General features: G+C 38.1%; 1 protein-coding gene across 1 annotated transcript; it reads left to right on the top strand.

The window, feature by feature from the left end:
• The first annotated feature begins 4,426 nt into the window (after positions 1-4,426).
• LOC139785475 (ATP-dependent DNA helicase pif1-like) lies at positions 4,427-6,100 on the top strand. The gene has a single exon (XM_071724632.1). It carries the CDS (start codon positions 4,427-4,429, stop codon positions 6,098-6,100), a length of 1,674 nt encoding a protein of 557 aa, XP_071580733.1.
• The last annotated feature ends 10,396 nt before the right edge of the window (positions 6,101-16,496 follow it).

Here is a 16,496-nt window from a genome sequence, read left to right on the forward strand (position 1 = left end):
CTGCAATAAAAATATTAACAACACTTCACTAAATCATACTAGCAAAATTTAAAAATCCGCAAGGTTAATAAATAACGAAATAAAATTGAAACAATTTTCAAACTATAATTTATTTTGTTCTATTAAAAACGAATATAACCTACAAAAATGGCACGTCTTGTTATCATTGAACTATGACCAGTGACCACGTACTTCTATTGGCACCTGCATCGTGCAGCCGGGCTGCACACGGGCTCACGGGACGCGGTAAGCGTAAAGGTAGGTTTTCATGGGCAGTGTAATTAAGGCTCTATAAATGTGAGTGTACTGATAGTGTTTTTCATTGGCAGAACTAATGCTGCTCAGTGCACATTAAAGCCGTTGTACACTGATTAAATGTATCTCTAATATTTAAAGTAAAATGCAAATATTTCGACTGATAAAATACCCAATATATATTTTACCAAGGTATTTATTTAGAATACGGGCCTGAACGCGAATATAGATGAAATTTATATGTTCAATCGACGCGTTTTTGCACGAAATGAAATAATCTGGCAGATAAACGCGGCGGTCTGCCTCGCGAATCGAGATATTAATCGTTACAGTTGACGACTATTTAGGTTAGAAAATCTGACATATCGACGAAATGGAGTGATACGAGCATGCGCTTTGGCCACTTGCGCATGCGCTGTGGCCACAATTATATATTAAAATACACCGCGTTAGATAACAAAAGCCAATTAGTATATATTTTCATATATGTTGAATTAATAGCATGTGTTTTGCACATATATTATACATTTTATATATTTGTTATTATAATAAATAATGTATTTCACGTTAATTATTTTGTAGTAATTTAGAATACAGGCCCAATAACCTCCAATACTGATAAAATTATTTGAATAAAGTAAAGCGCGCCACTAACCTATATAGGTTATTTACGTTTTTCTTAATAAATACTGTAGATAATTAGTTTGTAAAGGTGGAGCAAATTTAAACAAAAAGGGAGCAATTTTTCTGTACCTTGCAAATCTACAAATTCTAACAATTTTCGCTTATATTAACGTTTACATTGTTGTTAACTTTATCATTTATTTATTTAAAAAAGTAAAATGGAGCAAATTATGGAAAATGCATATTATGAAGAAGCAAATTAAGCAGATTTTTTTCATGCATCGTGTTTCATTACTGTAGAGGTCGCTGGCTGGGAGCTTGTGGGTTGTCCCCGTTCGTCATGCTAAAAAGAATTCTTGACAGGTTAGGATCGGAGAATGTACCAGAAGGAAAATAAAAGGAGAACAATTTCTGAAGAACCAGAGTGACTCTGTATGTACATACATACGTAAATTTAGTCGTGTAGCACGATAAAGTTTTTCGTGGGGAAACCAGCCTGAAACGCGAGCGGCTGAGTTTCCACTGTGCACGTCACGCGTCGCGTCATCTGTCGTTAACCAATCTAAACATCCCATCACAAATAATGTAATAAAATAGGATGTTTTGATTGGTCGCGACGGATGACGCGATGCGTGACGCGCTCATTGGAAACTCAACCTAACACTAGGGATCCTTTAATGAGGGATGGGACAAAGCCGCCATTAATGGGAGCGGAAGTGACGGCAGGCATTACGCGTCATTTTTGAATAAAACAAAATAACTGTATCAAAAATATGTCTACATAAAATTCAATTCTAATTGAGGAATTACTTCAATTAAATTGAAGTAAATAAATAAAACTTAATTAAATGAAATAAATTCCGTAAATTAAGAAATTAAGTAAATAGTAACAAACAATAAATATACACTGATAAATTTAATTTATCACAAAAAGTTAATAAATGCAGTAAATAATGCAATAAATAATTTTTTTGATAAATTTAAGAGTTTTTATATAAATTTAGCAAATTTGTAAATTCAATAAATGAAAAGAACAGAACAATTTTGAAAATCATTTTTATACTAAAATGTTGACGCGATAATCTGAGCTTATATTAACAATATTAATTAATTTGATGATTTATAGTTGAGGTTATGTAGGTATTCTCTATATATATTCTCATTTCAGTATTAAATCTATACTAATATATAAAATCCTTACGGGTGGTGTATGTTTGAACGTTAATAACTTAAAAACTATTGCACCGAATTTTTACCACAAGTATATGAAATAGGGGTAGAATTTTCCGGAGAGTGCTATAGAGTGTGTAGTTTTTCGTTATCTATTTTCTGGAAACCGATTTTTTTAATTCTTTATTTTTTAAATATTAAAAAAATTAAAGAAATCGGTTTCCAGAAAATAGATAACGAAAAACTACACACCCTATAGCACTCCCCGGAAAATTCTACCCCTATTTCATATACTTGTGGTAAAAATTCGGTCCAATTCGGTCCATCACATTTCGGGTGATGTATGTTTGAACGTTTTTAAGGTGGTTCATGCAGTACTTGCAAGTCAAATAGGCAACTATTCTTATTAGTGATAAATAAGTGTGATTTTTGTCCGTAAAAATTAGCATATAATTAGATTTATTATTTATGACATCTTTAATGCTATACGACCTCTACGTAATAAAATATTGAGACGAAAGTCACATCTTTTACTAGAGTTGTGAGCCCTGTGAATATATGTACAACAGCAGCGCGGCAACGTTGCGGTCAGCTGAGTCAGCAGTCTTCGTCGTCGCGATCTACATAACCTGTACGTACAAGCGATACAAGTGTGAAATATGAGCTGGAGCGAGCAGCCTCGACGTAAGGGACGTTTCGAGACGAAACGAAAAATTGATAGAATCTATTTCTCCGTGCGCTATACTCATCAGCTGACACGTGCGACGTTGCCAAGCTGCCGCTAGTGCCGCTCGAGCCCAGCCATCAGTTCCGTGTTGTCGATTTAGTCAATCGAAAATTACGTTTTATTATTATATGGTTCGGTCAATGAACTCGGGCTTTCGTCAGTATCTTGCAAAATGTTTATTGCATCGTTTCGTCAGTTTTTGGTTCGTTCATCTATTTTTGAAGTATTGCAATTTTTGCAGCATAAGCGCTTTAGTCTCGTTTTTCTGATAAGGGGTCCCCCCACCGCGTTAAATTGGCAAAGTTTACGGACATATATCTCCGGAACCAATCGGTTAAAAAATCTGAAATTTTACAGACACACTCGAGGAACGTTAACCTTTCATTTCATATCACATTTTCCGGGCTAAGTACATATGACTTAAATGCATGAACCACCTTAACTTAAAAACTATTGGACCGAATTTTTACCACAAGTATATGAAATAGGGGTAGAATTTTCCGGGGAGTGCTATAGGGTGTATAGTTTTTCGTTATCTATTTTCTGGAAACCAATTTTTTTAATTCTTTATTTTTTAAATATTAAAAAAATTAAAGAAATCGGTTTCCAGAAAATAGATAACGAAAAACTACACACCCTATAGCACTCCCCGGAAAATTCTACCCCTATTTCATATACTTGTGGTAAAAATTCGGTGCAATAGTTTTTAAGTTAAAAACGTTCCAACATACATCACCCGAAATGTGATGGACCGAATTGGACCGAATTTTTACCACAAGTATATGAAATAGGGGTAGAATTTTCCGGGGAGTGCTATAGGGTGTATAGTTTTTCGTTATCTATTTTCTGGAAACCAATTTTTTTAATTCTTTATTTTTTAATAAATGGATAGTCCCATATTGTCCGATTCTCTCCAGATGCTTCGTTGCACACGTCAACGTTGAATATTGCCATTCTGTGCAAGCAATCAAATATATATGTAAGTATATTAATAAAGGTAACGATGCGGCTACGTTTGCCGTTGAAAATAAAAAAGATGAGGTTCAGAACTATTTGAATGGCAGATATTTGAGTACTTCTGAAAGTATCTGGAGAATACTAGGATTTTCTATTCACGAGCGTTATCCTCCAGTTGTTCATTTATCTGTCCATTTAGAAAATGGGCAAAGAGTGTATTTTACTGAAAGAAATCTACAGCAAGTTATAGAAAATCCACCTCAGACCACTCTGACAGCCTTCTTTGCTCTGTGTGCAGTTGATAAATTTGCACAGACTTTGCTTTATCACCAAGTACCGGCTTATTATAAATGGTTTAACAAAAAATGGCAACGGAGAAAACGGGGCCAAGATGTAGATGGTTGTCCAGGTATAAAGCGGGACACAGTATTAGGGCGAGTGTATACAATACACCCTAATTATTCAGAATGCTTTTATCTCAGACTACTCCTACATCACGTCAGAGGACCGACGTCTTTTAATGACTTAAAGACGGTGAATGGTGAAATAATGCCCACTTATCGCGCGGCGTGCCAAGCCCGGAATTTGCTTGAGAGTGACACGCACTGGCGAGATACACTATCAGATGCAGCTATTTCAGAAAGTGCACACAAAATGAGAGAGTTATTTAGCATTATGCTAATGTTTTGTGAAATGTCTAATCCTTTAGAATTATGGAATGCATACCGGACACACCTATGCGATGATATTTTACATCGGGTTCGACAGAAAAGTAAGAATAGTGAGGTTCAGTTCACAGAGGAAATTTTCAATGAGGGGTTGATTCTTCTTGAGGACATAGTGTTCACTCATGGAGAAAAGTGCTTGAAAGAGTTTGGTTTGCCAGAACCTCAGCGCAATGATTCAAACATAGATAACCTACTTTACTTACGAGAAACAGTACACAATATCGACGACTTACAAGTATATCTGCAAGAAAACGAAGTGAAACTGAATACAGAACAAAAAATGGTATATGACGAGATAATAAATAGTGTCGAAGATCATAAGGGTAACATTTACTTTATAGATGCGCCAGGAGGTACTGGCAAAACGTTTGTCATTTCATTGATTTTGGCGAAAGTAAGAAGTCAAAAGAAGATCGCTATCGCGGTTGCCTCATCAGGCATAGCTGCGACTCTTCTAAGTGGTGGAAGAACTGCCCACTCTACTTTTAAGTTGCCACTGAATGTGTCCTTGGACCAAAGTTCGGTATGTTCCGTGAGAAAAAATGGTGTTACTGGTAAACTTCTCCAACAGGCATCCTTGATAGTATGGGACGAATGTACGATGTCGCACAAGTCCCATATAGATGCCGTCAATCGAACCCTTAAGGACTTGAGAACATCAGAAAAGGTAATGGGTGGGGTAACATTTGTTTTTACCGGTGATTTCAGGCAAACTCTGCCAGTGGTGCCTAAAGGAACACGTGCGGATATTATGAAAGTTTGCATGAAAAAATCTGAAATTTGGCAGCATGTAAAAAAACTTCGACTGACTATTAATATGCGAGTTCATTTACGAGGAGACAAGAATTTAGAACAATTTGCAGAGTATTTGCTTAAAATTGGTGACGGCTCTATCTCTATAACGCAGAATGGCTACATTAACATTTCTGATATTGTAGGAACTTGCGTGCAAACTATTGATCAAATTACTGACAATGTTTATCCAGATATTCAGAATTTAACACAAAAGGAAACAAATTGGCTTTGCGAACGTGCAATCGTAACTCCAAAAAATAAAGCTGCAGAGGAGATTAATGAAATAGTTTTACAAAAAGTCACCACCGAATGTAAAACATATAAGTCAATAGACACAATGGTAAATGGAGATGAAGTCATTCACTATCCGATTGAGTTTCTCAACTCTCTTAACCCTGCAGGATTGCCTCCACATAAACTGAGACTAAAAGTTGGTACCCCGATAATGCTGCTTCGAAATCTTAAACCACCACGGCTTTGCAACGGCACGAGACTGCAAGTTAAGCGTCTCATGCCTTACATCATAGAAGCAACCATTCTGACAGGACCTGCAGCCGGTGAAATAGCATTAATTCCAAGAATACCTATGGTCCCTACGGATTTGCCATTTGCGTTTAAAAGGCTGCAGTTTCCTGTTAAAATGTGTTTCGCCATGACGATTAATAAGTCCCAAGGACAAACCTTCAAAGTAGTTGGCGTAGACCTCAGAAACGAAGTCTTTTCACACGGACAATTATATGTAGGACTCTCACGGATTGGTTCAACAAAGGACCAAACAATACTGATTCCTGATGAGAGCAATAAAACTCGCAATGTTGTTTTCACAGAGGTTTTTAACGATTAAAAAAACAAATCCAATGATTAACTAATAAACAAGTAGAATCAACGTCATTATAGAAGACAGATAAATAAATATATATAGAAAAATATAGATAATGGAAAACAAGCATTAAAGTAACATTGAAATGTGATTTTTGTCGGAGTACAGTTTATAATATACAAATAAAATACATGTTTAGTTCACCTATCTGCATTACAATTAGTGAAAAATCATTAAAAATAGTTAATACAAAAAATGGAACTTAAAAAATTCTATCCAAAAAACGTTATATAAAAAAAAAAACAGTGGATTAGGCCTACTAGGGACACCACGTTAAAAAAAACGCGCCTAACACTATACCTCCGAGGTGGTGTGGAAAATAGTGTATTATCTCTGAGATGTATAAAAGTTGAAACTTTATAAAATGTCGAACACGAAAATGATTGATCCTGAGAAAAAAATATAGAACGTTTTTTGTATAGAATTTTATAAGTTACAAATTTTAACGCAGATTTATATACTATATACTGGGCAAAGTATATAAATATATATAAAAACAATAATATACTTAACTAGCTGGTTACCCGGGCTTCGCCCGGGAGTCGTTTTTCTTAAAGGAGTTCCATAAGGAGTCGGGTTGATTTAAAGACGGTAGTTTAACTTTTACACATGAATAACACATTTTAGGTGCTTAAGTTTTAAACTTTTTTGCTTAACAATGATTACATATTAAATCAATTTTCCAAATTATTACTTTCGGATGAAATTGATATTCGTAATTTGAATCATAACTAAATGTTTCTAATTTCAAAATGGACCGCATAAATGATTTCATGGATTAAACATGTCGTAACCGGTCTTTTTCTACTCAAGTTTCACACTATTGAGTCATTTCCGCTTCTCCGATATTTCACTTACCGATTAGCGACATCATCCTTTGGTTTACCCTGGCGTTTTTTAGGGAATTTTGAGATTGCTCGCTCGCGATGAACACATAACCTCGATATTTCACTTACCGATTACCGATTTTTTCCATTGGTTTTTTAAGTGAAAAATCTTACCAATTACCGATTTTTTCCATTAGTTTTTTAAGTGAAAAATCGAGGTTATGTGTTCATCGCGAGCGAGCAATCTCAAAATTCCCTAAAAAACGCCAGGGTAAACCAAAGGATGATGTCGCTAATCGGTAAGTGAAATATCGGAGAAGCGGAAATGACTCAATAGTGTGAAACTTGAGTAGAAAAAGACCGGTTACGACATGTTTAATCCATGAAATCATTTATGCGGTCCATTTTGAAATTAGAAACATTTAGTTATGATTCAAATTACGAATATCAATTTCATCCGAAAGTAATAATTTGGAAAATTGATTTAATATGTGATCATTGTTAAGCAAAAAAGTTTAAAACTTAAGCACCTAAAATGTGTTATTCATGTGTAAAAGTTAAACTACCGTCTTTAAATCAACCCGACTCCTTATGGAACTCCTTTAAGAAAAACGACTCCCGGGCGAAGCCCGGGTAACCAGCTAGTAGTGTTATAAAAGTTTATTATTTTGTTTATTATAAAAGTTACTAGCTGGTTACCCGGGCTTCGCCCCGGAGGACATATGTAATAAGACACGCAAATGCTCTCTCTCTCTCTCTCTCTCTCTCTCTCTCTCTCTCTCTCTCTCTCTCTCCTCTCGTCTCTCTCTCTCTCTCTCTCTCTCTCTCGTAAGTATTGGTTGTGTCACGCTGTATTCCTGCTCCTGCTTTGAGTTGATCTGTTTCTGCCGTGAGTTGCCTCCGGGCCTTTTTGTTGCAGATTTAAGCAAGTCTTTTGTTTGCTTGTCACGCGCCTCATTCGCTCTCTCGGATATTGCCACCTAATTCCGAGTATTTTCGTGACAAGCTTCATTCTTATCCTAACCTTGTTCTTGGAATCATCGTGGTATTCTTGGAGTTACCCGTGAAAGACGTCGACTCCTGCTGCGCATGCGTGGTCGATCTGCTTTTCCTGCGCTTACTCTCCTCGGGTCGGACGTGTGCATGCAGCTATCTGAGTGGTGCCTGCTGTGATCTGCATGAGCAGCCTTGCCTGATTGGTTATAGCGTGACACCCGTGGTGATTTTGATTTTGTGTCGAGTGTCACTGTTGCGAACCTTGCGCTCTTGTAACTAGCTTATAGTTACATAGTTTATTCTGCGATACTCATGCAGCGTGAGCGGGTATGCATCAAGTGTACCAAAACAATTGCTGGTCAATCCGTCTCCTGTAGTGTATGCGCTAGGGAGTTTCATCCGGGTTGTGTCAAATCGTACTTAGTCACGAGAGCTGCTGGTGACTGTTGCAAATTTCAGCTGTCGAATATGTCGATCACTAGGGACGAACGCCGTACGTTTTCTCCTGCCGTTCAGGGAGACGCCGCGTCTGTTGCTGTCGGTGCCGCGCACTCCGGCGCGCATGCGCATCTTATTACGCGCGATATTGCGAGCGGTGCTGCACATGACTCTACGAATGAGCTTTTGCGTGAGTTGATTGAGCGGATGGATAAGTCGGATGCGAGGCTGACTGCTTTCATGGAAAAGTCGGATGCGAAGCTGATTGCTTTCATGGAAAAGTCAGATTCGAAGCTGTCTGTGTTTATTGACAGTCAGCAACGCACTAATAAAGAAATCAGTGACAAACTTAGTCACTTAAATCGTCTTACTGATACTGTAGCTGAAAATAGTCGGCGTATCGCGCAATTAGAGTTAGACAATGCTAATCTCGTTCGTGAGATCCATGAACTGAAGTCTGCTCGGCCAGCTCACGACGCTCATTTGTGTAATGAACTTATTGTTTCCGGCTTGCCGTCGACGACATCCATTACTCCTGTGAAACTCTCTGAAAATGTGCTCGCAGCATTAAATGTACCTCACTTGGCTAGTCATGTTCTTGGCGTGAGAATGGTCAACGGAGTACCGGCTGCTACTCAGGGCAGTTCCAAGGTGACTGCAGCGTCGAGTTCGATGATTGTCACTCTTGCTTCTAGTACTGTGTGTGATGCAATAATTTCTAAAAAGCGTGAAAAGGGTGCTCTCAAACAGCGTGATATATGTGATGCTGGTTCCGATCGATATGTATACGTAAATGTACTGCTCCCTAAGTGCACGTATGACTTGCTACAGCGAGTCAAGCGTATTGCCAGGGAGAACGCCTATAAGTTCGTCTGGGTTAAAAATGGCCATATATGCGTAAGGTCTTCCGACGGACAGCCCATTATCTGCATTGACTCTGATGCTGATCTCGCTAAACTAGTCTGACGCGTCTCGCTGGCTCGTCCGTTGCCTTCGATCGTCCGACATGACTCTGCATGTAATCCTTCTTCGCTTCGCATTGCGCAGTTTAACGCCAATTCCCTTCGTGGGCATATCGACTTTATTCGCTTACATTTTAGTACTAATTCTCATCACATAATTTCTGTATCTGAAACGTGGCTTCATGCGGGTGTGTCGGACGATCTTGTGGCTTTGGATGGCTACTTTCTGGTTCGTCATGACCGGGTGGGGCGTGTGGGCGGCGGCGTTGCTTGCTACGTGCATGATTCATTAAAAGTCAGGTTAATTGCAACCTCTATCGGGATTGAGTTTAATGCTCCGGAATATATTATGATTGAAATTCGGTTGCCGAGTGATGAAGCAGTGTTGTTCGTGTCAGTATATAGGAGACCTAAGGGCACTCTTTTAAATGAATTTGTTGAATCACTTACTGGTGTCTCTCATATATATAAAAATATTATAATTGGCGGCGATCTAAATTGCAATCTTTTGACCGACTGTTATGAGGCGAACTACTTGCGCGAGCTAATGTCTGGCTTATCCTTGACCATCGTCAACTCTGATGCTACTTTTCATACAGCTACTTCTGACTCGTGGCTGGATGTTCTAGTTGTTGATGATAGTGATAAGGTTCTTGCATATGCCAATCCTTGAGTCCATTCATCGCAGGTCATGATTTACTTGAATTATCGTACTCACTTGATCGTAAGCTTGACTTGGATCAATCTATTCTGCGACGTGGTTACAGGAGCATTGACGCCTCTGCGTTCCTTGAACATCTCGATGCTATTGCTGTCAACGTTCAGACTCTGGCTGGCTTCCCTTCTAATGTTGACGAGCTTTGCGCCTGGCTGTCTGGTACCTTACTTGAAGCACTTGATGTATTTGCTCCTGCTCGTGCATCCGTGATCAGGAAGCCTCCTGTTCGATGGCTTACGGACGAACTGAGATCCCGGCTCCGTACTCGCAATCAGTTGTACAAGCAGGCCAGGCGTTCAAGCAGTCTACTGGGCTATGCTAGATACCGTCATTTTCGCAACCAGCTTAAAAATGACATAAAACGTGCTAAAAGTGAGTTTCACTTGGCTTCCCTTGCCAATATTACTGATTCTGCTAAAATGTGGAGAGAACTTGCTCGTTTGGGACTGGTTAAATCTACGTCTGTTTCTCCTCTCCGCTTTTTCACACCTGATCAACTTAACTCTTACTATGTCTCTGTGTCTGGTACGTTATTGCCTTGCACATATGCTGACTTTATCTCTGCCATCACCTCAGTTTCTTGTACTTCTCAACGTCCTGAATTTGTTTTCTCTACTATACAGCTTGACTCGGTTTATAAGCTCATCTTTAATGGACCTCTTCACTCCTACGCGTCTGGCTATGATGGCATCCCGCTTTATGTTCTTCGCATTGCTTGGCCCGTTATTTCTCAGTGGCTCATTCCTCTTTTTAATCGTTCACTTGAAGCTTCCATATTTCCTTCATCATGGAAACGTGCGTTGATTCGCCCACTCTCAAAGATTCGCACTCCACTGTCACCGTCTGATACGCGACCTATTGCTAACCTTCCTGAAATGTCAAAAATTCTTGAACAGCATGGTGGCCTCACAAATCACTGACTATTTGAATGAACATAACCTGCTTAATCCCAGACAGTCTGCGTATCGTTCCGGTTTCAATACGCAATCTGCTCTTTTACGTGTCTGTGATGACATTAGAATGGGAATTGATAAAAGACTCATTACAATCATGATTCTGTTCGACTTTAGTAAAGCGTTTGATACGGTCCCACATCTTCGTTTGCTTATCAAACTGAAAGAAATCGGTTTTTCTGATGAGGTTCTCGCGTGGATTTTTTCTTACCTGACTGGCCGCTCTCAAGCTGTGTTCGATAATGAGGGTAACTTTTCTGAGTGGCTTTTCACGTCGACTGGTGTCCCTCAGGGCTCTGTACTTGGCCCACTTTTATTTGCTCTTTATATCAATGATATAGGTGGATTCCTGTCTTTTGTTTATCATATGATATTCGCTGATGATGTACAAATATATCTACAATGTACTCGCGCCGACATTCTTCATGGTCTTGAGTTGATTTCAAGGGATGCGAATGCTATTTTTGATTATGCTACGTTGAATGGTCTTAAGCTCAATCCTGCAAAATCAAAGGTACTTATTTTTGGTAGTCAGGCTTATGTCAATGATATTGACCTCCATTGTCTACCTCCTATTATTGTAAACCATACGCCTTTACCCTTTGTTAACGAAGCTAAGAATTTGGGCGTAATTTTTACGACTAACCTATCTTGGAAAAAACATATCTTGCATGTCTCTCAAAAAGTGCATTATTCTTTGTACAAGCTTAAGTTTAACAAAAACTCCTTGTCCACTAGGTTAAGGATAAGGCTGGTATTAGCTTTAATTATGCCGCACATTGACTACTGCTGCCTAGTCTATCACGGTTTGACTGGAGAATTGAACACCATATTACAGAGACTTGTGAATTGTTGCATTCGCTTTATATTTGATCTCAAGCGTGACGAACATATTGCTCCGTTCAGGCGACAATTGGGGTGGCTTACAGTTCGAAAACAGGAGGTTATACTTTCTTGGCTGTCAAATGTTTCGCATTCTTCGCATGCACTCTCCCTCGTATCTGCGTGACAATTTCGCTTTGCTTGATCCGCTATTGAGGAGATCTGATCGTCGTCTTGATGCATCCCAAACCTTTCATATTCCTTCCCATAGAACTACCACCTATAGAAACTCTTTTCATCTTTCATCTATTTACTTTTGGCATTCTCTTCCAGGCAATATTACCTCTGCTTCCTCAATTGTCTCCTTCAAGGGTCTTCTCAGGGCGTATTTGTTGGCAGGTGAGGTTGCATGATATCGATTGCTGGTGCGGGGCTTTTGATGGCGTTTTCCCTGTTATCGGCTTGTAAGTTGTGCAGCGTCTTATTATTCTTAGTATTAGTTTTAGTTTTATTCTACTTACGTTGTTCCTATTTTTAAGTTGCGTTAGTTCTAGTCCTTTTACAGCGTATACTGTTATAATAAGCTACTGGTTGTGCTCTACACTTAACCGATTTGTGTAAGAGAGAGCATGCACATTTTGCTTTCTTTTTGTATTGTTAATATTTGCCCTATAGTTTTTCTTGGGCATAATAAATTTAATCTCTCTCTCTCTCTCTCTCTCTCTCTCTCTCTCTCTCTCTCTCTCTCTCTCTCTCTCTCTCTCTCTCTCTCTCTCTCTCTCTCTCTCTCTCTCTCTCTCTCTCTCTCTCTCTCTCTCCTCTCTCTCCCTCTCTCCCTATCCTCCTCTCTCTCTCTCTCCCTCTCTCCCTCTCTCCTCTCTCTCTCTCCCTCTCTCCCTCTCTCTCCTCTCTCTCCTCTCTTCCTCTCTCCCTCTCTCTCCTCTCTCCCTCCTCTCCCTCTCGTCCTCCTCCCTCTCTCCTCTCTCCCTCTCCTCCTCCTCTTCCTCCCTCTCTCCCTCTCTCATCCCTCTCTTCCCTCTCTCTCCTCTCTCCCTCATCTCCCTCTCCTCCGTCTCTCTCCCTATCTCCCATCTCTCCCTCCCCTCCTCTCCCTCTCTCCCTCTCTCCCCTCTCTCACCTCTCTCCCTCCTCTCCCCTCTCTTCTTCCCTCTCTCCCTCTCCCTATCCCCTCTTCATCTCCTCTCATCCCTCTCTCCTCCCTCTCTCCCCTCTCTCCATTCCTCCTCCTCTCTCCCCTCCTCTTCCCTCCTCCCTCTCTCCCATCTCTCCTCTCTCCCTCTCTCCCCTCTCTCCCTCTCTCCCTCTCTCCCCTCTCCTCCTCTCCCTCTCTCCCTCTCTCCCTCTCTACCTCTCTCCCTCTCCCCCCCCTCTCTCCCTCTCTCCCATCATCTCCCTCTCTCCTCCCTCTCTCCCCTCTCTCCCTCTCTCCCTCTCTCCCTCTCTCCCTCTCTCCCTCTCTCCCTCTCTCCCTCTCTCCCTCTCTCCCTCTCTCCCTCTCTCCCTCTCTCCCTCTCCTCTCTCCCTCTCTCCCTCTCTCCCTCTCTCCCTCTCTCCCTCTCTCCCTCTCTCCCCTCTCTCCCTCTCTCCCTCTCTCCCTCTCTCCCTCTCTCCCTCTCTCCCTCTCTCCTCTCTCCCTCTCTCCTCTCTCTCTCTCTCTCCTCTCCTCTCTCTCTCTCTCTCTCTCTCTCTCTCTCTCTCTCTCAATTATTAATTCATTACATTATTTTTATATTTTTATTTTATAAATACCTTATTTTTTCTCTATTTATCTCTTTCTCTCTCTAACACACTTAGCGCTTAATGGTAATCTTAATTCTCGGTGCAAACTAAATAACCTCGTAATACGATAAATAAATAACCTCGTAATACGATCATAATACGATAATACGCGAAGCCAGTCGCGCGACACATAAGCGAGATGGTCAATTAGCATCGCGCTATAACGGATTCAGCATTTCGATACATTTATATTCGATTGATATTGATATAATCTTCTTCGGGCCCAAAGCACAAAGATGAATATAAGAATAATTATAGAGCGTTGAACTCGTAAGAAAAAAGTTCTACAAATGCAAATGTTTAAAAAATTCTGTGTCTATTTTAAGAAATTGATAGTGGGCAAGTCAATGAGTACACCAATAATTTAAACAGTGATTATCTATTTGTTAAGCTTCTTATATATAATTATATATAAGTAATTAACCCTCCAAGAACACACCTATTTTTTCAATCACGGAGAACACTCTGGGTCAACCTGACCCTACACACACTTTGATCGTCCGCCATTTTAAATTGACGAGTGCGATCAGCTTGAAAAAATTTCCAAATGTACTTGGAACATTGTTAAATCAATTGATATAAATAAAAAGTGCCGTTTGAATTATTTATATATTTTAAAAAATTCCCTCAAAAATTACGTTTTTTTTTTTTTCAAAAAAATAATTTTTTTCTTCAAACGATTTCTACCCCTATTTTATATACTTTTGGTAAAATTCGGTCGAATAGTTTAAGAGTGTATAAAGAACAGACATACATACATTCATACATACAGACATTCTATTTTATATATATAGATGTTTACATCTATGAGGATTAAACTCATATATAATCATGTCAAATGTCTATGAAACATTTATATATGTATACCATACATGTAAATACATATGTGATGGTGCTTTGTGTTTGTGAAAAAATTTTTGCCGATATATAATCTACATGGATAAATGCTTCTTATGTGCAAATTAATTTAATTAACTTATTTAATTATTTAAAAAGACACTTTTTTATGGAATATTTTTAAATATTTTTATTTATATTTTCTTTTTGTTTAATATTAAAAACAATAATTAATTTTCAATTACTTCTTCTATATTCCTCCCTTTCGTTTATGCGGTCCTCCATTTCGTCCAATCGTTAGTTAACGTGAGAAATAGAAAAAGAAAAAAATATATATATCAAATTCAATGTATATTACGTTTTGTCTATTAGTACCCGTATATTCAAAAGGAAATATAATCTGTGAAGCAAGCAACTTATTTGTTTTTTTAAATTGACAATCAAAAATCAGTCGAACAAATATGTCGAGCCAAAAAGATAAGGAAGAGAATGTAATGGAAGTGGAGAAAATAAAAATAAAAAGAAGAAAGAAGAACAAAAAAAGACGAAGGAAAAAGAATTAAACTTAAATAAAGAAAGGTTTGTACACTATTGCTTTATTTTTAGATTTACACTCTTAAAGAAACTATCTTAGAATATCTTGTCAATTCTCAAATGATAGGTAATTAAAATTCAAATTAATTATCTTGACGAATAATTAGGAGACTGGAAAAAATCGAAAAGAGCAAGAAAAAGAAATAGAAATGGAACAAGAACATAGCAGAGAAACTAAACGGAAGCAGAGAAGAGAGGAGGAAGAGAATAGAGAGAGAGAAAGTGAAAAAGAAATAAGTTTAGAAGAAGAAGAGGACAAGAAAGATAATAATCAAAGAAAAGAAGAGGAGGAAAAACCTAAAGGAAAGGAATAAAAGGTAATATTAATATATAACGTAACTAGGTACAAAAGGTTATAAACAAATTATAATCCCCGTTCATAACCATCTTTATATTTTTGGAATAGCTATTACTCGTCAAGAGCGCGGTTAATAAGGAGCAGAGGGAATTGGAGAGGTACAGAATGGAAAAGAGGAGGAGGATGGAAAGAAGGTGAATGGAGAAGAGGCGGATGGAGAAGAGGAAGCTGGAGAGAAGAAGAATGGCGAGGAAGAGGATATAGAGGAAGATGGATAGGAGGAGGCTGGAAAAGATTTAATAGGGGGCGTTCCGGGCATGAAATTACAGGCCCTATTTATATTTTTAATAATTAAAATTTATTGTTTATTATCTATTATTGTGTTATTATATTTAATATTGTATTACAAATAATTTATTGTTATATTCAAAATGTAATGTTTTAAAATAATAAAATGTGCGTTAAATGTGTTTTAAAATAATAAAAGTTTCTATTTTATATATTTTCTTTTTATATACTTTTTATAAACTTTTTTTAAAGTAGTTATTTTTTAATTAAATAAAGATTAAAGATTGTGATAAGCACTCAAGTCAACTTTAACCCTTATAGACTATACCTCAAGTCTCAACCGCTTACGACTTTTTAAAGAATGATGTTTTTGAACAATTTAGTATTAATTATTGGCAACTTTTCTAATTCTGTTATATTCTTCAGTATTTTCCACCCCTATTTTATATATAATTTGGTTGATTAGACCAAACTTTATCAGGGTTCTATGTATGTACGAATTCTCCGAAATTTCAAACGTCTGTAACTCCAGAACTAATAACCAAATCTTAATTAATTATATATGAAATAGGGGTAGAAAAAACTGAAAATATAGTAGAATAGAAATAAAACGGTATCTCAAATATTGAGAAGGCTATAGCGTAAAACACACTTTTCTAAAAAAAAAATTCCCCTAAAATCTATACCGGTTGACCGATCTTAATAAAATTTGAGGAGGACATACTTTCTATGATACTCTATCGATTAAAAAAAATGCATCCCGGTATCTAAAAAATTGTAGAAGTAGATGCGTGTACAAAAATCCGTACACACACACATACATACAT

The sequence above is a fragment of the Temnothorax nylanderi genome, unplaced genomic scaffold, assembly GCF_030848795.1.
Source record: "Temnothorax nylanderi isolate EJ_2023f unplaced genomic scaffold, tnyl_v1.0 TNYL_tig0811_pilon, whole genome shotgun sequence".
Lineage (NCBI taxonomy): Eukaryota > Metazoa > Arthropoda > Insecta > Hymenoptera > Formicidae > Temnothorax > Temnothorax nylanderi.